At 36.4% G+C, this 23,474-nt stretch overlaps 1 protein-coding gene across 1 annotated transcript in view; it reads right to left on the bottom strand.

Annotated features, from left to right (window-relative positions):
- The window catches only part of CTNNA1 (catenin alpha 1), a 161,714-nt gene that overhangs the window by 42,367 nt on the left and 95,873 nt on the right, over positions 1-23,474 (bottom strand). Inside the window, exons 8-9 of the mRNA XM_069104313.1 lie at positions 4,526-4,606; positions 2,639-2,791 (exon numbers count right to left, since the gene is read on the bottom strand). Of these exons, the coding sequence (XP_068960414.1) occupies positions 2,639-2,791; positions 4,526-4,606 (234 nt within the window). The remainder of the gene's footprint in view (positions 1-2,638; positions 2,792-4,525; positions 4,607-23,474) is intronic.

The following is a 23,474-nucleotide window of genomic DNA, read 5'->3' as shown; positions in this document are numbered from 1 at the left end:
ACACACACACACACACACACACACACACACACACACACACACACACAAGCCGTGTAACCTCAGGCAAGTTACTTAACCCCAACTGCCCTCCAAAAGGCAAAAAAAAAAAAAAAAGTTAAAGAATACATGAAGGGAACAACTCTGAAGTAAGTCTACTTAAGTCCAGGTAGGTTGAGTCAGATTCTTTCAAGGCCAGGCCACAAAATCTGTATTTTATTATACAAGCAACAGTCACTGAAAATTTTTGAATAAGATTGAAGTGGATGATAAAATGTCATAAAGAAAATAATACACAGGTCAGTTTGGCTAGAGTAGGGAGTAAGGTATGAAGGATTTTAAATGCCAAGCAAAAGACTTTCTATTTTATTCTAAAAACCAAGACAGAGCCTCTAGAGATTCCTCAGCAAGAGACTAAGAAGTTCAGGTCATGGTCTAGAAATACCAATTTGTCACCTCTGTGGAGAATGGATCAGAGAGGGAAAGGGCTGGACATAGGGAGACCAAATGGGAGACTGTTATGATAGTACCACTAAGAGTTGATGAAAGTGAGAGTGAGTGTGAGAGAGACTGAGTGTGAGGGTGGAAGGGAGGGGGGGGGGGACAGACAGAAGGAGAGGTGGGGGGAGAGAAAGAGAGAGAGATAAGGAGAGAATTGACTAGAGTGTCTTCTCTACAGAAACTAATGAACAATAAATAGTGAAGTATTTCACCTTCACTCAAAATGAACTTCTTGGTAGTTCAAAGCATCTTATAACTTAACCAGAAGAAAAAGATTTTGTCTAGAGACATGATATTGAGGCTTGTATAGCATTTTGAAAAGTCATTCCCTTTTCATATACAAAAGCAATTATATATGCAATTATCTACATTACCACAGATGTGATTTAACTATTTGCAAAATGGTCTGACACAGCCTGTGGTTCTGTTCTCATACAGTAAAAAGCAATGTTTAAGGCAAGCTAAAAAGAATGTGGGGGCAGCTAGGTGGCACAGTGAATAGAGCACCATCCCTGGAAGTCAGGAGGACCTGAGTTCAAAACTTACCTCAGACATTTAAAACTTACTAGTCATGTGACCTTGGGCAAATCACTTAACCCCAATTGCCCTGCCTTTCCCCTCCAAAAAGAAAAAAAAAAAGAGTGTAGATGAGGGGAGAGGTGAGAAAGGAGGCTGAAATGAGCAGTGATGGGGAAAGACAAACTTAAGATAACAGAACTAATCATAACCAACAATAAGCACAAATACAGGTAAGAATGTCCAACTGACATACACTGACTTGATCAACTATGATGTAAAGCAAAACAAACTCCACTATTTGAGGGTGACAAGGACAGAAAGTGCTGTTTCTGTTACTCAAATGCAGACCTGCTGCTCCCTGAAACTTAATCTAAGGACCAGGCCATATTGCCTGATGACACACTGTGGAACTAAAAGGGCTTTCTCTACTGCTTTAGGCATTACTATTTCCAGTGCATGAGGAACTAGTGAGCCCTATGGTTGTGCAATCAATCTTTGTATACTGCTTTAGAAAGCCCTGTGTCACATGACCACTGCCATGTAAGAGAAGTATAACTAAAGTATTCCCCCCCCCTTTTTTTTGGCTTTTGTGGATGGGGGAAGGGGAGGCAATTGGCAAAGAGAACTTGAAATTTCATCAGTGGACTGCTTTAGCTCTTCTTCAGAGTAGTGGCTGGATATATAATGGACACTTCATAAATATTTGTTGTTTAATTGATATTTAACATTAATTGCCAAAATAATTCCTTTGAATAGAAGACTGAACTGTGTATTTAGTACACAATGAATTCTGGTAAGCCTGATAATGTTCTTGGAAGCCAGGTTTAGAATTAATAATATAATTGTCAATGTTTCCCACTAAATATTTTCTTATTTTTAATCTAGTTTAACATGGTATTATCTAGTCTAATATGATTATGGATCTACATGTACAAGATACATATTCTAGAGCATTTACTATACATAAATATATACACATTGTCCTATGAAATATCAGTTTTAAGTTTTACCTTTTTTAATACACTAATGCTACAAAATTACAACATGAATAAACAAACCATCTCTTTAAAACACAGAAAATTTCTCTCTCTCTCCCCTCTTATAAGAGATTCATCCTTGATTTTCCTATCTCCATATAAACTACTATGATTACAGAACTACAGAATATAAGAGTAAGGATCATGGGACCAACTTACAACTGGAAGAGACCTCAGTGGTCTTCTAATCCATAGCCTAATTTAATAGACAGAGAAAGTATTTGCCCAATAACAAAATTATACTGTATGATCTCTAAATACTGAAGTTAAGATATATATTTATTATACTAGTATTTTTGAGTGTGCCATTTCTATGCACTCTTCTGCACAACTACTCAGTTCAGACTGTATGCTTCTAAGACAGAAATCATTTATATTTACACATGTACAAACTTAGTAAACACTATTTGACAACATTCTGATGCATGATAAATATTAAATTACAATTAAAGATACTCTAGTGTCTCATACAAAATTACACACAAAGTAACCAGTTCCATTTTAAAACACATCAGTTTTCTTTTCCCCTTGGAAAAAAAAGCATGTCGATGAAATGGCATGTGGGAAAAACATGGCTTGCTTACCTCAATTAGTTTGTTAGCATGTTCACGGAAAACTTGAGCATACTCTTTAACTTCTTTCTCATTTCCATTCTTTGCTGCCTCAATCAATACCAAAAGTGGCACGTTAGTTTCCAAGAATGAATCTGAAACGTGGTCCATGACAGCTTTGCGGAGCTAATAATTAAATTTCAAAAATTTAATTTTATTTCTGCCAAAAACTAGATTAACTTTTTCTAAAAGTTTCTATCTAATGAAAACATACAGTAGGTTTGATTGTACTAAAGAAAAATGAGGTTGTTCATTTAAATAGGGGTTTAAAACACTACCACTAAGGGCAGAATTTAAAATTGATCATGGTATAATTAACTATAGCAGTAAAAACACATTTTAAAACAAATATAAATATCATATTTGATGATAACATTTTTGGCAAGGCATTCTACTTTCCCAAGTCTGTATCCTTTCCTTTGATGTTGTCACACTTCTGAGGTAACGTCAAAGAGCATAGTAAAATGCTACACAAGGATGAATGTCCGTTAGATTGTGAGCTCCTTGAGGGCAGTGATTTAATAAATGTTGATTTAGTGATAGTCTTTTTAAACATGCTTTTTTTTTTTTAAAGCAACTGGCGTTAAGTAACCTGCTCAAGGTTACACGGCCAGTTATTTCTGGGTGTGGTGCTAAGTGTCTGAGCCCAGATTCGATCCCCAGGTCATCCCGACACTGGGGCCAGTGCCCTTACCCCTTAAACTTACTTTCTAGAGTCTTATGCAATAGAATGGCACTCCAACAAGAATGGAAAGTTATTACCATTATTGTATTGTACCACAATGGAGACAATCTTCATTTACTTGGCATAAATCATTAGAAGGCAGTATTTCCAAGACCACCACCAAAAAAAATCAAGTTAAATTTTATCAAAATGTATCATTCCAAAATAGCTTTTCATATTTATGTTAAATCTTCATTAGCATAAAATATCCAAGTTTTTTACTAAACACTAAAAGTAAGTAACTAGTATCTCTGCCATAAATGGGATTTACATTTAAGAGATACTTCAGGATCCTCTCACATGCTATTAAGTTACTTTAAATGAATTCTGTTACCCACATTTGAATTTGCTTCCTTTTCATATTGCAGCTAATTTTCTATTAGTCCCAGTGTGACAGAATTAGCCTGGATCCTCATGGGGTTTTATTAGTCACTTAGAAACACATTAGTGAAAAATGGGTAGAAAAGGTTTTTGTGGAGAACTAAAGGGTACTAGAAAATTAGAGAATAGTTCCTGGGTGTCAGTGCATATGTGTGCATGCATATGCATTTGTGTGTGTGTGTACATGTCCCCATTGATGCAGACCAAGGTCTACTGGATAAGTTAGCAAGAAAGCCAGCTGCTCTTTCCCCTTCAGTGGAGAATAAATGAACTAACTCATGATCAAAGTGACTTAGATATCCCACAGATATCTGAGGTAACAGCTTGGAAAATCATAATAACAGCTTGGGTCCAATCTCTATCAATTCCGGGATCCAAGCAAGATTTAAACAAAGTATATACAATGAGGTAAACTTTTCTTGAAATACTGGATTGCAGAGGAGGGGGCAGAGGTAAGGGCAAGGATATTTTCTGGACCGGAATGCAAGAAGCAGACCACTCACCGCAGGGATAGGGTAGCAAATGAAAATACATTTGCATTTATATTTCACCCCTTTTGCAATAACATTTTCTACACCAAATTCAGAGAAATTTATTAACCCACCAGTCCGTGGTTGATATCAACAGGAGCCACTTTTTATATTAAAATCCATACTTCCCCAACTATAAAATTATAAAAATCAACACTTAAAAAAAATAAATCATTTAACATTAGGTTGATGCAACAGAAGAAAACATTAACTTCTCTAACATACCTGTCTTCGTAAATCTCTGGTCTTTTTTGTCATTTTGTCTATTGCAGAATTAAGGGCATCACTTCTTTCTTTACGTCCAGCCTGTAAAAGAAAAAAAATACCCCATTACATTCTTTTGCATTTTACACAGAATGATGATATTAAATAGCCAATAATGACATAAACACAAAGTTGAAGAAATAATACACTGTCTTCTAAATTAAAATTGGAAAAACTAGGGAAATCTCTTAAAATTTACAACAAACATCTAGATCTGATATTTCCTTAGGCAGAATATCAGCTGATAACTGGATATGATGCAATATTCTGAAAACATGAAAAGTCAAAAGGTCAGTCAAGATGGCAGAGTAGAAGCACGACCTCCAAGCGTCTCCAGCTTCCACCTTCCCCAATCAATGTAAAAAGGGGACTCTGAACAAACTTTGGAGCTGCAGAACGCACAAAATGACACAGAGAAGCTAACCTCCCGCTGAGGACAGACTGGCAGGCTGGCAGAATCAGCACAGCTGAGCCCAGGCCCGCTGTAAGCCGAAGGTTTTAGCCCCAGGGCGGGCCTGACCAGCCACCAGGCAGAAGGACTCCAAAGCAGCAGCAGCAGCAGCTGTAACTGTTTCCAGAATTATTAACACACAGATGTGAAGGAAAAAGTGAGAGGTCAGTGCAGGCTGGACTTTGGGACCCAGTAAGAGGGGGTACGTTGGCTTTTGTCCCCAGGGCGAGAAGCCGCTGAGCCGCTGGCACAGCTAGCCAGCGCCAACTGGCAGCTTCAGCTCCTGGCCTGCAGAGTGTAGGGAGACCAAGCTACCAGTCTGAGGGGTAACCTGCTTTGTTAACCTGCTTGGATCTGGATTGCAGTCTAGGGTGGAGGTCCTGGGGGGTGTGAACAGCTTGCCAGAGCGTGTGGAGGCCTCAGAGAGGGCACCCATCTAATACCTCCGGCAGCTGAGAAAACCCCAGTGTTTGAAAAACTCCCCTGTCTGGTGGCAGAGTCCTACTGCAGCAAAAAGCCCAGGGGTCAAGTGACTGAAGGGCGACATGACCAGGCAAAGGAAACAAAGCAGACAGAAGATTCCAACATTAGACTCCTATTTTGGGGACAAAAAGGAGCAAAGCATGGAACAGGAGGAAGACAGTGAAGTCAGAACTCCTGCACCAAAAGCTTCAAAGGAAAATACAAGCTGGTTATGGGCCATAGAGGACCTTAAGAAGCAGATAAGAGAAGTGGAGGAAAAATTGGGAAGAGAAATAAGAACGATGCAAGAAAATTATGAAATGAGAGTCAACAGCCTGACTGAGGAAAATCACACCTTAAAAAACAGACTAACTCAAACGGCAAAAGAGGCTCAAAAAAGCAATGAGGAGAAGAATGCCTTAAAAAGCCGAATTTGCCAGATGGAAAAAGAATCTCAAAAGCTCAATGAGGAGAATTATTGCTTCAGAATTAGACTGGAGCAAATGGAAGCTAATGACTTTATGAGAAATCAAGATGCTGTTAAACAGATCTAAACAAATGAAAGAATAGAAGGCAATGTGAAATATCTCATGGGATAAACCACTGACCTTGAAGATTGATCCAGGAGAGATAATTTAAAAATTACTGGATTACCTGAAAGCCATGATCAAATTAAGAACCTAGAAATAATCCTCTAGGAAGTACTCAAAGTAAACTGCCCTGATGTTTTAGAACCAGAATGCAAAACAGAGGTTGAAAGAATCCACCGATCACCTCCTGAAAAAGATCCCAAAAAGAAAACTCCTAGGAATATTATAGCCAGGTTCCAGAATTACCAGATTAAGGAGAGAATATTACAAGCAGCCAGGAAGAAACAATTTGAATATTGTAGAAACACAATCAGGATAACCCAGGATCTGGCAGCTTCTATACTGAGGGATCGAAGGGCTTGGAATATGATATTCCAGAGGTCAAATGAGCTGGGATTAAAACCAAGAATCACCTACCCAGCAAAACTAAGTATCATGTATCAGGGGAAAATATGGTCATTCAGTGGAAGAGGACTTTCAAGCATTCTTGATGAAAAAACCAGAGTTGAATAGAAAATTTGACATTCAAATACAAGAAACAAGAGAAGCATGAGAAGGTAAACAGGGAAAAGAAATCATAAGGAACTTATCAAAGTTAAACTATTAACATTCCTACACGGAAAAACAATAATTGTAACTGATGAAACTTTTCTCAGTATAAAAGTAGTTTAAGGGAATAGAAATATATATATGAGGGTATATGAATACATATGTGAATGTGTGTATATATGTTTACAGGTATACATAGATACAGGGCACAGGACCAATTTAACAGGAAGGGATGATACTTAAAAGGTGACATTAAGAGATGAGAGAGGAATATAATGAGAGGAGATGGGGAGAGACAGAATGGGGTAAACTATCTCATATAGAAGAGGCAAGGGAAAATGGTTACAATAGAGGGGAAGAATAGGAAGGCAAAAGGGAATGGGTCAACCTTATTCCCATTGAATTTGGCTTGGGGAAGAAATGAAATATACACTAAATAGGGTATCTCACCCTACAGGAGAGTAGGGGGGGAGGGGATGAGAGGGAAGGCAGGCTGAGGGGGGAGGGAAGTTGGAAGCACCCACTTTTGAAAAGGGACGGGATCAAAGTAGAGAACAGAACAAGAGGGAGATGGGATAGGAGGGAGGGAAATATAGTCTGTCTTTTACAATATATCTACTATGTTATTGTTTTGCATTAGCCACACATGTATAACCTATATTGAACTGCTTATCTTCCCAGTAAGGGTGGGTGACAAGGGAGGAAGAGAATGAATCTGGAATTTTTAAAAATCAAATGTTTATATACATATATATATATACACATATATACACATACACACACACATATATACATGCACTATTATTAATACTATTTTACATTTATTTGGGAAATAAGATATACAGGCACTGGGGCATAGAAATCCACCATGCCCTACTGGAAAAGTCGAAAGGGATATGGGAGAAAATATGGGAGAGAGCAGATTGGAGGAGGGGATATCCCGTGGGACTGCTATTTTGGGGCAGTGGGCAGGGGAAAAACGGGGAGAAAATTTGTAACTCAAAATCTTGGTGGAAATGAATGATGTAAATCATAAGTTAATAAAGCATTTGAAAAATGAAAAAAGAAAAGAAAACTCAAAAGATCCAGTCATACTACCATCAACTATCCTGGCCCTACAAGTAAGAAAAAGGTTAGAGTTAATTTTGATGAACTCCAAGATCTTAAGTTTTTCAAGATATGACAGATGGCATTTGGCACTGAAACAGTGAATTTAAATGTAAAGAGTGCCATGAGTCAGTCAGGCAGTTAATAGTGTATAGTATGCAGCTAAAATATAAAAGCTTTGTAATATCACTTTGATCATGTTTTTAAAGTTCTAGACTAAGCTTAATGTAATTGTACTACAGAGACAAGAACATATTAGCCACTATTAAATAGAAGGTATGTAAATCATTATTTCTCCAGAGGATAAGCTGATTTGAGCTTTGGCCAGGTATGATTCCAAGCAGAATATAGACTTGGATTTCAAAATAACTGTAAATGGAAGGAATGGGACAAAAGGTGTTAGTTAGACATAACCACATTCAGGGATAAATCAATTAAGACACTAGATATCTTAGCCAATAAAACAAAGAAATAAATATATCACTGCCATAAAATACCAGTGCCTCCCAGTTTAGAAATTTACTTATCTTTTCAAATTAACCAAAAAAATACATCAAATATTAACTTGTCATTGCCATTACCCAATTTCCAATTTATCAAATTCAAAAAAGGCAAATTCTGCCAAAAAAAACTACACATTGCAGCAAAACAAATTTCCACATTAGTTATGTATGAAAACATGTTTCTCTCTACATCAAAAGCTCATCACTTCTCTGTCATGAAATATTGTTTCATTTTAATTCTTTTGGACTAGTGGTTTGACATTGTGCAGGTCAGAGCTCTTAAGTCTTTCAAACTTATTTTTCTCTGTTATGTGTTCATTATACAAAACGCTCTCCTAACTTGGATATGTATCAGTTTATAAAGGTCTTCCCACTTTCCTCTAAAAATTTCTATTTTATAATTTCTCATGGCACAACAATATTATATTATTTTCATATATCACACTTTGTTTAGTCATGCCCTAACGACACACCCTTAGTTTCCAATTTTTAGCTACTGTGAGCTGCACACAGACCTTTTTTTAAAAATTTCTTTGGAATAAAAGCCAAGAAGTGATATAGTTAAGTCAAAGGATATACAAGATATACTGAGAATAGATCCAAATTGCATGCCAGAATGATGGACCAGTTCATAGCTCCACCAAAAATGCACCTACAGCTCTTTCAACATTATCTTCTTTTATCAACCTCGCCAGTCTGATTGATAGGCATAAAGCAGAACCTCAGAGTTGTAATAACTTATTTTTATATGATCACTGATAACCTTTATAGCAAATATTTTCCCAAGCTGCCATTTCCCTTCTGATTTTTAGACTACATTTGTTTGTGAAAAGACTTTGGGGTTTTACATAAACAACAGTGTCGATTTTATCTTGTGTGATACTCTATAACTTTTTTTTAATTATAAAATCTTTTCTTATCCATGGATCCAATAGAAAATTCTTTCTTCTTCCTTTACTTTGCTAATGATGTGACTATATAAGTCATATACACAGTTGTTGTGTGGTAGAAAGGATAGGTTTCTGACAAAGTGTTGTCAACTTCTTCCATTACAATTAAGTACACAATGCATAAAATACCTGGGGATCAACCTCCCAAAGTATCCCACTTGGATAGATACAATTATAAAGTACTTCTTAAAGAAATAAAGAGTGATCTAAATAGCTAGAAGAATATTCAGTGCCCACGGCTAGGTTGTGCCCATGTAATATAACTGATGATGCTATCATACTTTTAATGAAATATAAATAAAATTAACAAGGAGATACTTTATAAAAAAATAAAACAAAATTCATATGGAAAAACATAGTATCTAGAACATCAAGGGAAATGATGAAAAAGACAAAGGGAGAATAGCACTTCTAGACCTTAAATTGTATTATAAACCAAGGATTCATCAAAACCCAACTGGTATTTGTTAAAGAACAGAGACATAGATCAATGGAACAGACTAGACAAGCAAAATTCAGAAACAAGAGAACTCAATAACCCAGTATTTAAAAAGCAGAAAGCATAAGTTACCTAGAGAAAAGCTTCTTATTGGATAAAACCTGCTGTACAAACAGTCTAGGAGAAATTAGGCTTAGACCAATACCTTATACCACACGTTAGAGTACATTCTAAACTGATGCCACCTTAATACTAAAGAATACACTATTAAAAAAAATTAGAAGAGAAATAGATTATATGCCTCTCTCGGTTATGGACGAAAGATATTCTTAACCAAACAAGAGACAGATTGTTTACAAACAATTGTAAATGATTTTAGAATAGTGTTCTCTGTCCCAAGATTAAGTGGAATCAAATGAAGAAATATGTTATGAGTCGTGCTAACTTTTTTTCCCTCTTAAAAAAATATTGTATGTCATATGGGATGGCTGTTGGGGTAGGAGGGAATATATAGGATACTAGGTTGATACAAGAAACAGAAAATATCAATAAAAACTTATTTTGGAAACAAAACAAAACTGCACGCCAAATTCATCAATTGATGAAATCATATCTCTCTGGACTACTTTCCTGGACTTCATAATCTCCAAAAACTAATCACTCTTCAACTCAATTCCTTTAAATCAGCTCTGAAACTGTGAACTCCCTCCCCCAACCCCATCCCTTTCTCTGACTGGAGATGTTGGAGGAGAGACGTTGGAAAGCTTCTCTCATATCGTCCACTAGGTAAGGGGGGTACCCAGGGAATTCACCTTATTATTATTTCCTACTCAGCTGCTTTCCATTATGTCCAGAAAGATGAAAACAACTCTGAAACCCTCATTTCCTCAGATCATTTTCCCAGCTTGGCTACAGGACTTCACCAGGCCCCCCTTGCTTGGTAACATCCTGTCTCCTTGATTTTCAGCTTTTTTTCTTTTAACAAGCAAGTCCAAATTTTATTTAAAACTACATTTTAAGTTTAAAGATATTAAACCACAATGTAAAAATAAAAAGGACAACAGTGAAGCAAACCTCAAATAGGGGGAATTCCATCTCCAAAGTGTGACCTACTGGAGCAGAAATAGTAAGAATTATCTATTCTAAAAGACAGTGCATCAAAAACTAATTTACATTTCCATGCAGATGGAAACAAGTTTATTTAGTGTCCATGGAAGATATGCATTGGTAGAGGGGCATGGGAAGGCAGGCAGCTGGAAAGGTCTCACACGCTTCAGGCTGTAAGAGTCTCAGGTTCTTTCAGGGTCTGGGGGTCCTCAGCCAATTTTTCATTGCAAGTCATGGCTAATAGTTCCTCAAATAAATGGTTACTCTGTTCCTCTGCTCCCATTTTCTTCATTAGATCTGCCTCAGAATAAATGGTCAGCTTGAGGGGCAAGTCTTCCACTTTCACAGAGTCCTTTTCATCAGACTTTTGATTTACATGACCAGATCTTGCTTCATAATCATTCACTAGCACCGACTTCTGGCCACAGAGCTCTTGGGTGTTTCTGAGCAATGCAGCTTCCACCTCAGAGATGGACAAGGCTTCAGCTCTTCTGGGGGCTCCCCAGTGGTCACTGTGGACTCCAGAGGAGGTGGGCCACTTAGGGGCTGCTCACTGTCCAAGACTTTAAGGTAGCAAGGCATTGCAGGAAGAATCATTGGGGTCACCTTTATGACTGCTTTAGTCATTAGGAGGTTCCCAATTTTATGAGGCACCTTCTTTTACCATGGGATATTCAAATTCACTTTGTAGGCCCTGGTTTCGTTCATTCTCCTGTCACTTTCTTGTTAGTCTGAAGGGAAATCTGGACATCCACAGCTTCTTTTTATGTGTTAGATTTTGAGGTCGTTGAGGACAGAGAACGCTTTCTTCTAAAATCATTTAGAGATAAATTTCCCTTACAATTGCTACACCTATAATATGTCATTAAGTTTAGGTATCTCGTCTCATCATCATCATTTTCTCTGATGAACATTTCAATTTATTCTTTGATCTGTAAATTCTATAGAATATTACTTATATTCCAGCTTTCAAATTTTTTCTTTAAGGGCACTTTACCGAATAATTTTTATTGTGTTATGATCAATAAATGTATTTACTTCTTCTGTTTTTCAATATTTTTTCTAAGTTTTTTATGTTCTATTACATGGTCAATTTTTGTAAAGTTGCAAAAATCACTTTTGTTTCTATTTATGAATCATCAGAAATCTATCCTTACTAACTTTCCTAAAGTTTTATTTGGGTCCTTAGTGTTTTGCATTGCTTATCTTTTTGTGGATTTGTCTAGATCTGAAAAGGGTATATTAAGATCCCTGACTATTATAGTTTTAGGATCTCTGTCTCCCTCTAAATTTTCATTTAAATGTTCAGATGCTATGATATTACATGCTGATACTGATTCATCATTATCTGTGGTGCCTTTTGGCATGATGTAATTCCCCTGATTACCTCTTCATATCCTTTCCATTTGAGTTCAGGTGCAGCGTAATAAATTTTGTCCAGCTTATTTTAACTCTTTGTGAGTATCAGTGTTCCAATGTTTTCTGTACATTTATTGTAGGTTTCTGTTTTCTAATAGATTCTGCGAGCCTGGGAGAGTTTACTTGTTATCTTATAGATGACACAGCTAGTTTCCTCTTTGTTACAACCCTTCTCCTTATCTTGCTCCTGATCCAAAGTTTTACTTTCTTTTTCCCTTTAATTCACCTTTCATATTCCTTCCTCCAACACATAAGTTTGTTTTACTTATTATGAAAATTCCCTTACTTATCTTATTCTCTCTCTTCCTAACACTACTACTCATCCCTTGTACTTGACTTGTCCCCTCCCATTTCCCTTTTAAGTTTAATGTATTCCAATACTTTAGCATGCACATGTATCTATGTGTACTCAGGGAGAGTATGTTAGTTGTCTTCTAGTGTTTGAAGGGCTGTCATGTGGAGGAGACATTAGTCTTAGTCTGTTTGGTCCCACAGGGGCATCTGTTCCCATCTCTACTCATATGGCCACCAGCCTTCTTCAGGGCCTCTTCACCTCTTCCCTGAGCAATTATACTTGGCTTCTAACTCAGGTCCCTGCTTCTTCTTTCTTATTTTTTGACACCATCTTCCATATAACTGCCCAAATAATCTTCCTAAGGAAGAAGTTTGAACTCTTTTGTTTTGTTTTTTAAAAACATGAATGGCTCCTTTTTGCCTCTACAATTAAACTATAAACTGTATTAGCATAAGAATATCTTACTACGTACAAAATGCAGGGAGACAACACACAGAGGTTTCAGCTGCACATCAGAATGCACTTTCTCACAATCTTATCTTCTTTAAGCCTCAACTTTCCAGGCTTCTGTAAAGCAGCATCACCCCCCTTCTCCAGAACTATAAACTCTCTGAAAGCAGAAATTGTCTCTGACGACATTGCTGTCTCTGTATCCACACTGTCTCTCCCATATTAATTCCCAATTAATGTCTCCTGAATGAAGAAGACAACCTTTAAAGGGATCACGAGGAGCCCCTTCAAATGTTACTCTCTCAAAGCAGATTTCATATACCTATTGTGTGATCATCAAACTTATCATGTTTATATCTAAGTTTCTGCTTCTGTAAAATGGACTTAATTTTTGCAGTTTGCATCTATGACAAAGGGTTGTTGTGAAGAATGTACCTGTGGTTTGTAAACTGGACAATGAAACTTGTTCATGAATCTTAAATGCAAAATTAATGAAGAAAGAATCAAGATAACTATAACAATGTACCAAATCAAGTTAATGACTATTAAGGGCCTTCTATGGGCTAAAAACCTCACACATTTCCACGTAGGAAATTAAGAGATTCTAAAGAGATTATCATTTGGGGGGCGGCTAGGTGGTGCAGTGAATAGAGCACAGGCCATGGAATCAGGAGGACGTGAGTTCAAATCCAGGCTCAGACACTTAACACAAAAAACTAGCCATGTGACCTTCTGGACAGTAATGTTCCTCAATTCCAATAAGGTTATTTCTTCCAACTGAAAATTTCTACCAAGAAATTCAAGCTATGAGGAAACTGCAATCTAGGCATTTAACAGCAATATTCCTGTGAATTGCAATCGCAAAACAAGATACACTTTAAGATGCAAACCACACCATGAATCTGTTAATTCTTGTTTTCTCAAACCAACCTAAAAATCAATTTGTCTTTCTTGTTACCATGGGAAATAGAGGTTTATGCCTCATTAATCAGGAGGGGGACAATTCTGTAGCAGTTATTTACTGAAACTTTTATATTATATCAAACAGACCACTTTTTAAAATGAAATCTCATCACTTATAAAAATGAAGACCAAATGTCAAATTTGGGGTTTCAATTCATTTAATAAATTACCCTGCAACCAATACCCTCAAATAGATCTAAGATGAAAAGCCAAAGGGGAAAGGAGAAAAGGGGTTTCTGTGAATGGATTGAACATAAAATTGTGACCTCTTTATTATATTTACTTGTTTTACAAGCCAAATTCAAGTTATTAAATGTGTAACTTTTTAAAGATATTCCACAATAAATAATTAGTATTCAAAGTAGCAAGGCCCACTCTATAACACACAAATGTGATCTTTTTAAAGAAAGGTAGATTTTGACTTGATATTAGTAACCCTTATCATTACTGAAGGGCTCCAAGGGATGGATCACTACTTGTAGATGTTGGAGAATTCCTGTTCAGATACAATCTCAGTTAGTCGTCACCCTTTTCCAAGTCAATCAGAAGTTTCATTCTGTTGATCAAGGTGGCAGGAGGCATATCTGAAATACAGACAAGCTCACAAGTTTCTCTTTATAGAGGAGTTATCTACAACTTGACAATTGGCACAACAATACCAAGTTTCTTCACAGGAATCAAATTAGGCTGGGAAACAAGAAATCATGTTCAATGTTCAATTTAGAATGCTAAGCCTCCAAAAATTTGTGATTACTGAGAGAATTTTAGGGGAGTGGAGGGGACAAATTGAGTAGTGGTTAAAATCATTCTTATTAATTCACACAAAATACTAATATAAAACAGATTTACATAAATTCTGGGATGATGATAAACTGAATTTTTTTAGTATACCTACCCACCATACAGGTCAGGAAAAAACACAAGGGAAATGATGCAAAGTATTACTAGCATAATTAGGAAAACATACATTGACTATAACTATGATATTAAAACAAAACAAAAAAAAAAAACCAACAACAACAAAAAAAAAACTTCATAAGCAGACAGATGGAGGATACCAGAAGGTGACAAAGAAAACTTATTGTTATTTTATCTAGGTTTATAATTACAATAAAATGAATTTTTTTTTAAAGAAAAAGGCTAAGGCATAGCTACTTCCAAATATTTTTACAATCTAGTTGTAGTGATTTCACTGACACATGATACCACAAAACAGTATATAATTCAGTTTTGAGCTATATTAGTCAGTTTAAGGCATAAAAGTTCTGGAAATTCTGAGAAAAGATCAGGGTTACAATAAGGCAAAGGATCTAAAGTTAAAAGGGATGTCACAGAACATCTAGTCCAAACTCTTCATTTTACAAAGGAATAAACTTAAGGTTGAAAGAGTGTGTGAGTAGGAATTTGAACCTAAGCCTCCTAATTACCAAATCTAACCCATTTTCCCTCATAAAACTTACTGATGAGAGGTGGATTTTAAAGTAGGCCTAAAACTACTTTACTGCATGCGAATTCCTTCCTATGCTCCAGCCAAACTGAACTAATTGCTGTCCCCAACCCACCTCTGCTTTCACAGGATCATAGATTTAAGTCATCTAACTCCCTCAACTTTACAGTTGTAGAAATTGAGACAGGTCATAAACTTACTAAAAGGTCAAATGGGTGGTGGTGGTAATAGCTAACATTTATATAGCACTTAATATGTCCCAGACACTGGACTAAGCATTTAACAATTATTATCTCCTTTGTTCCTCAAAACAAACACAAAAGGTGGGTACTTTATTATCCCCATTTTATTTTAAAGAATAGGTAACTGAGAGGCAGAGATTAAATGACTTGCCCAGAGTCACACAGCTAGTACATGGCTGAGGCTGGACTGACTTCAGGCCCAGTTCTCTAACCACTGAGCCACCCCGCTGCCTCAATGACTAGTAACCAGAAGTAGGATTTCAATGAAATATACACATCCTCCCAAACCAGCACTCTTTTCACTGACTACAATGAGCAGGATGAAATCCTGCCAAATCAAGAAACTCCGTACCCCTGGCCTTCCCAACGCACAACATTTTATTTTACCCAAATAAACTTGTCATAAGTTTTGGTATCATACTACCTTGTGTTATATTTATATTTGTGCCTTATGTCCCTAATAGCCTATCAGCTCCACAAGTTCTGGGCATATGACTTACTGTCCAGTACTTATGCCTTTTGTCAACACTCTTGTATCAGTGGTAATGAAGAGTTTTTCAAATGTCAAAATACTTCTTAGAATTCTTACTTCAATGAATGGAAAGTTAATTTGTATCCAAAGTAAGAAAAGTAAAGAATTTAAGTGTTTTAACCCTGAAGATAACTAAAACAAGCTTATTTAAACATGGTTAAGAAAAAGACTGATTAAAAGAAAATACAAGTTATAATTAATTTAACAGGAAAATCTAATTAAACACATTGCATCAGTCATTAAAAAAAGAAAATAAATATAAAAGAGTTAAATACACAAAGACTGGCTGTGCTCAAGAGTCAGAATGTGCTTCAGAGACAATTAAAACACATCCTCTGCCACCAATTACAGCAAAACAGGTAGATGGTACTGAGCTTCACATGGGGGAGGGGGGGAGGAAGAGGAGGAGGAGAGTTAGAGGGAAGAGAGAAGGGGACGACAGCAAATGTCTACTCTTCCCCAGGTCAATCTTTATCTATCTTGTATATAACTCTATTTGATACATTCTGTATCCTATTGGAATTTAAGCTTCTTGAGGGCATAAAGCCCTTTTGCCTTTGTCTTGGCATTCCCAGTATTTTGCACAATGCCTGGCACAAAGTGGGCATTTAATAAATACCTTTTAGGGGCTGGGGGACGAGCCTCTTAAAGAGGAGCGTACCATTGAAACAAAGCAGGGCCCTTTAGCGTGGGGGTGAGGGAAAGTAGCCCTGAAACATAAACTACTTCCAGGAGGAATAGTAGCTAGCTCTCAAAATGAAAAAACTTCTCCACAAACATCTCTAAAAACCTCTTCAGAACAATTAAAAGAGCCAAAAAGGTGATATTTATGGTCAAGAAATTGTGTGAAATACTGTAGGCTCAGTAAATTACAAAGTTAAAATGTTCCTATGACCAGGATGTATTCTTCAAATTCAGAAATAGCAGACTACAAGTGAGTAATGCTATATAACACTATTTCTACCACCCTTACCCCTGTACAGTTGTAGAAAGCAACATTTAAGAGGTATTCCTTGATTATCTTCTGAGCTATCTTCTCACAAATCAGGCCATAAATCAAATGTTCCACAGTTCCCAGAAAAGGATTTCATGATGCCATTTTCACTAAGAGACCAACAATTTCTACCCTTCCCTATTTTTGTATTCTTCCCGCGATGGCTCACAAATAAGCAATGTCCAGTTACATGGTGGTTATAGGACACAATGACATACATCCTGAATAAGAGTCAAGTTTTGCCAAAATATAAACAATTCAGATGATGGGATGGCTGCATCATGGAACACCATATTCAGCACTAACTTAGCCAGGCAAATGTCTAAGAAGTATCAGCAACAGCATCATTCTCTAATAGTTAACAATCATTCATTACCCTAAAATACTTAAAGTAACACCACAAAGTCACAAGGTTATATAATATGGTCTCACATATGACAGTACCAAAAGGAAGGTAGCAGGAGGGAAACTCAAACACCATTATAAATTGGGGGTGGGGGGTAGAGGAGAGAACCATAACCAAAAGACAGTGATGACTAAGCAACTGAATTTTCTGATTTACAAAAAACTTTTTCTCATAATCCAAAGAACCAATAATGTCACCAAGACATATTCTATCTTTCTGCCTTACTAAGTGCAGTAAAAATAAATGAATTTTTCTTAGGGTATCAGGCTCTACACATGAATTTGTTTTCATTCTTAAATACTGCAGATTTCCTACTAAGTGCTTTATATACAAGGTAAAAGAAATAGATGTACTGAAACTTGAATATAAATCAGAATTATTCTTTTACAACAAATTCTTATTAATTTTCATTTTCCTCTTTTGTATTTAAAAATAAATGTAAAATGAAACAAGTGGTTTAATTACATTTTGCTTAATGCCTGTATAAGTAAGTTGCTCAGGTACTTGTTGAACAAATACATTTCAACATGTATTGGGAAGGTAGATTGCAGGACCAAAATACCAGAGCTACAAAAAGCCATCTGGTTCATAAAGAAACTAAAGCCAAGGTGAGCCCAGACTTGTCCAAGGTCACACAGATAGAAGGAGAGATGGAATTTGTATTCAAGGTCTTTGTTCCTTCCCCTATACCATCCTATACCTACTGCCTCTCAAGTTCAGGTGTTTACCTGGAAAGTGAAGGAAGGGTTCACATTGGTAAATCAGAGCCCGGTAAAGGGCAATGTGCACTTCTGAGCTTCCTAGAATTTGCATGTGGGATGCACAGGAAAAAACATCCTACAAAGCATGCATGGGGTGGCAAAAGTTCATGTTCTTACCAAATTAGCTCATTAAGGTGCTGCAGCAAATACTATCATAATTCCAAAATGTGGTTGTTGTTTTTTTTTCCCCCAAGTATCCAATTTTCTTTGGGACTTACCTAGTACTCATTTCAATATATATATATATATATATATATATATATCATTGTCAGTCAACTTATTAGTCAATACTTCTTAAATGCCTAAAATGTGGTGAGCATTGGGAACAAAAAGGAAAAAAACACTTAAATACTCTCAAAGAGTTCACAGTTTACTGGGAAAGACAACATGTAAACAACTATGTGCAAAGTACAGGGGTATAAACCCAGTAGTGGAGTAATGGTCCAAAGGGCACAGATATTTTGGCCACTTTATTTGCAGAATTCCAAATTATTTTCCAAAATGGTCATAACACTTCATAGCTCCACTAACAATGTACTGGTGCATCTGTTCTTCCACGATAGCATGAATCATGTTCTTTTGTCAAGGGCTTTTTCTGCATCTATCGTAATGATCATGTGGTTTTGGATGTTTTGGTTTTTAATATAATAATCATTATGTTACTTTCCTAATGTTGAACCATCCTTGCATCCCTGGTATAAATTCCACTTGAACATAATGAATGATTTCTTAGATAAACTATTAGCAAAAAAAAAAAGATAAACTGCTACAGTTTAATAGGATTTTGTTTAAAAATTTTTAAGTGCAATGTTCATTAATGATACTGGCCTATAGTTTCCTCTCTGGTTTAGGTTTTAAGACTATATTTGTCTAATAAATGGATGTGGATTAGGTTCTTTGTTTCTCAATTTTTGAGAATAACGAGAAGTATGGACACTAACTGCTCTTTAAAAGTTCAGTAGAGGGGCGGCTAGGTAGCGCAGTGAGTAAGAGCGCCGGCCCCAGAGTCAGGAGGTCCCAGGATTAGTTCTGGCCTCAGATACTTAACACCCACACAAAATAACTGGCCGAGTAACCTTGGGCAAGTTACTTAACCCCAACTGCTTTAAAAAAAAAAAGTTCAGTAGAATTCTCCTGTGAAACTGTCAGGATCAAGAGGGTTTTTTTCCTTTGGTAGTTCTTTTACAACTAGATCTATTTCCTTTTCTTTGGGTTAATATTTTGGGATTATTATGTATAGGGTTATCTGATATTTTTGAAAGTATTCCTCTATATCTTTTGTGTTCTTGGTTTTGTTAGCCTATCACTATACATAATATGTTCTGATTATTCTTTTTTTTTTCTTTCAGTTTTGCTGTGATTTCACATAGCCCTTCAAGGTGGGAGATGCTCAGATGTTTACACATTGCACAAGTTTTCAGTCTTTTTCAATGTATCAATCACTTCTGCTGACTTTTTCTTCTTCTCTAATAAAAAATACTATGTTGTATAGAATGGCTCTCTGGAAGGGAGAAGGATATTTGGAATAACTATGGTGATGTAAAAAATAGAAAATATCAATAAAATTTTTTTTTTTATAAAGCATGTCTAGGAAAGGCTTCTTGCAGAAAGTGATACTTTAGCTGAGACTTGAAGGAAGCTGGCAAAGGTAGGAGACAGAGATGACAAAGGAAAGTGGTCTAAGATTGTCCGGAGTTGGGAGACCAAATGTCAACTACAAGAAACAGTAAGAAGGCAAATTAATTCAGTGGACTGAAGAATACCTGGAGTAAAGTTTAAGAAGGCTATAAAGGTAGGAAAGGGTCAGGTTATGAAGAGCTTGGAAGACAATGAGAAGATTTTATATTAATCTTGGAAGTAAAAAATAGTAAATGACTAGAATGTATTGAATGGAGAGGTAATGTGGTCAGATTTGTGTTTTTGGGAGAACAATTTGATAGCTGACTAGAGGATGGACTGGAGAGTAGAGAGACTTGAGGCAGGCAGATGAACCAAAAAGGTTTTGCAATCATCCAGGTAAGAGGGTAGGGAAGGAGGAAGAGAGAATGAAAATAAAAGAAAAAGTGAAAGGGGAGGAGGGGGGATGTGGGGAAGGGGAGGGCTGGGTAATTGGGAGGATAGTAGTATCCTCAACAGTAACAAACAGGCAAAGAATGAAGTCAGTTTTGGAAATGCTGAGTTTAAAATATCTATAGAGCATCCAATTTGAGATGTTTAATAAGCAACTGGAGGTTCAAGACTGGAAATAGAGGGCGGCTAGGTGGCGCAGTGAGTAAAGCACTGGCCCTGGAGTCAGGGGGACCCAAGTTCAGTTCCAACCTCAGACACTTAACACAAAAAAACTATCAGTGTAACCTTGGGCAAGTTACTTAACCCCAACTGCCCTCCAAAAAGAAAAAAAAAAAAACTGGAAATTTTACATGAACAAGGATAGTTAGGTCTTTCCTTTTTTAAAATAAAAGATTCTGTCTTGGCCAAAAGGAGACTATTATAAAACAATCAGCGGACCAAATAAAAGATTTGGTGACAAGAATAACGAATGAATGGGGCGGCCAGGTAGCACAGCGAGTAAGAGCACTGGCTCCAGTGTTGGGATGACCTGGAGATTGAATCCCGGGCTCAGACACTCAGCACCACACCCAGAAATAACTGGCCATGTAACCTTCATCAAGTTACTTAACCCCGATTGCTTAAAAAAAAAAAAAGAGAATAATGAATGAACTCAAAGATCACAGGACGAAATTTTTTATGCCCATGATAAATGATAATATAAGTTCAATGTATAAGGTCAATGTAGTTCAATGTATAAGGTCAATGTCTCTAATCTCTTATTAAAAAAAAGTATCTCCTTTCTGATCTGACTTGTAGTTATAACACAATGGAATGGTGAACTCTCATTCCCCTAGATAAAAAATCAAATCTGAATAACTCATTACATAAGATTGGTGACTATGCACATCCGTCATTCGTGTGAATTTCTGCAGCTGGAAAAAACTTTTTCCCCTAGTGTGTTATCCATCTAATCTAGTAAATAGAGGCAAGTTGGATTAATAGAAATGAATAGAGGAAAGTTTCCTGTCTGGCTAATGATGGTAGTACCTTTACAAATATTCCTGAAAAAATCTAAAGAAAAACATACTTTCTGTATGTTGTTTCCTTTATCACAGTCATCTCTGACTACACTGAAGAACTGTGGAAGGCTTTATTTTTTGTTTTATTTTGAACGTTTTCATCTTTTCTAAGTCCATTTTTAAAATACTGGTAGGCAATCCATCTGACAGGTTAGGGAGATAGTCCATAGTCAAGAACATCTAACCTACACGGATCATCTTACATTGCTGTGACTTCTAACTTGCTGAACTGATACTGAAATGAAGAGGGACATCTTTTATTTATTTATATTTTCTTTATAACACATATTAAGTTAGAAAAAGTAATTCTGGATGCTGCCATAGTATCTTTTCCCCAGTAACACAGGTTCTAACACAGAAGAGAACTAAGCATGTCCCAGAGAAACACACTTAAATCACTCTGCTGCCAGTTCTAGGAATCTTTGTTAATTCCTTGGTCTGATCCAGGGTCATTTCCCACTCTAACTAATGCTACCATGTAGCAAACTCTTTGGGAAAATGTTGTGCTAGAACCTGCAGCTGCCACAAAGGGATTGCTTAAGGGCCAACACTACCAGAGGCAGGGATAATGTATTCCTCTGTGGAAAAACTCCCTCAGGCAGTTTCTGATACCAATGTAGATCACCTTTTATTTAGTAAGTTAAGTAAGAAATATGGCAAGCTTTTCATTACCTACAGGTAGTACTACTATTATAATGATTAATTTTTACTCTAAAATCAAGTAAAACAAAAAAAAAACCTGAGATGAATGTTTCTTTGCTTTTTTACAAAAATAGCATCATTCAGAATATTATATAATTGTAAGTTGTCAACAGTTTTGTACTTTCAAGTTTTGTTGAAACCATTTTAACTCTTCCATGTCTCTTTAGAAATTGAAAACTAAATTTTGCTTGTGTTATGTCAATAGCAAGCAGTTCTAGAAAAAATATGTTTTTAGGGTCCACAACATCATATTATGATCATTTCAGAATTTTACCACTTTAAGTCATGGCTGCAATATTAGCAGAGTTGGGCTCTTCCCCCAATCTACTCTACTGCCCCTAAACTTTAGATGACATCTTACCCTCCTGACTCTGATGAGGACACAACTCACAGTTCATAATCCATGAATAAGGAGCTTAGAAATTCTCTACTACAATACTCCCTTATCGACAGTAGAAAGAGAAGCCAATAGCAAAGTTGCTCAAAATGTGTAGTTTTCAATGTGAAATTGATAGAAGTGAGGCTATCCAAGTAACTACTTGTTGAAAGAAAAAAGAGGCTAGGAAATATGCTTTGCATACTGTGATGCCACTTCCAGTTCTACAAACTTCCTTAAACATGCGAAAAAATAATTGTACTGGGCATGATCTCCTACCTACAAAAATCATTTTAAACAGCACTATGACAACGTAACTTAACATGCTTTTAATTTATTCCAGTACAAAAGAAGTGAGCCAATCAGGAGGGAGTGAGAAAAGGGAGAGAAGAGCCTCACACCCTCACGGGTTCTTACAAACCCATGTCTATTTCCAGAGGTTTTAAGATCATTTACTCTTCAACATATCTTCGCCATGTGAAACTAAATATTCTAGGTTTAGTGAGCAGAAAACCAAGCTTATGCACATCGACACTTCTCCACTCTGTTGTTGCTGTTCATTTGTGTCTGACTCTCTGTGATCCAGAGGACCACAGGATGCCTTTTACCCTCCACTCATAGTCTGGCCAAGTTCATGTTCACTGTTTCCACGAGACTATCTTATCCATCTCAACTTCTGCTGTCCCCTTTTCTTTTTACCTTCAATCTTTCTCAACATCAGGGTCTTTTCTAATGAGTCTTATCTTCTCATTATGTGGTCCAAGTTTTTAAGCATCAGCTTTAATCTCAACAAATCTGAACACAACATGAAAGTCACTGAATAAAATCTTAAAATCTAAACTATTATTGCTATTGAAACAACAAAATGTAAGTTTTAGCGAAACAATAATTTATTGTTCTCTAACCCATTCCATGTGTATCTCTGTTATAATTTATTGGGGTTTTTTTTTTATTTGCTTGTTTTGCTCACTATGTGGAAGATTTCATTGGTACTGGCAATTCCTGGTAAAGAAACCCCTTCTAAGTAATACAGA

Source organism: Petaurus breviceps, unplaced genomic scaffold (genome assembly GCF_028583685.1).
Source record: "Petaurus breviceps papuanus isolate PSGF00001 unplaced genomic scaffold, PetGlider_PUasm1.0 685, whole genome shotgun sequence".
In the NCBI taxonomy this organism is placed as follows: domain Eukaryota; kingdom Metazoa; phylum Chordata; class Mammalia; order Diprotodontia; family Petauridae; genus Petaurus; species Petaurus breviceps.
The sequence above is the reverse complement of the archived record's forward strand: the minus strand, read 5'-3'. Positions and strand labels throughout refer to the sequence as shown.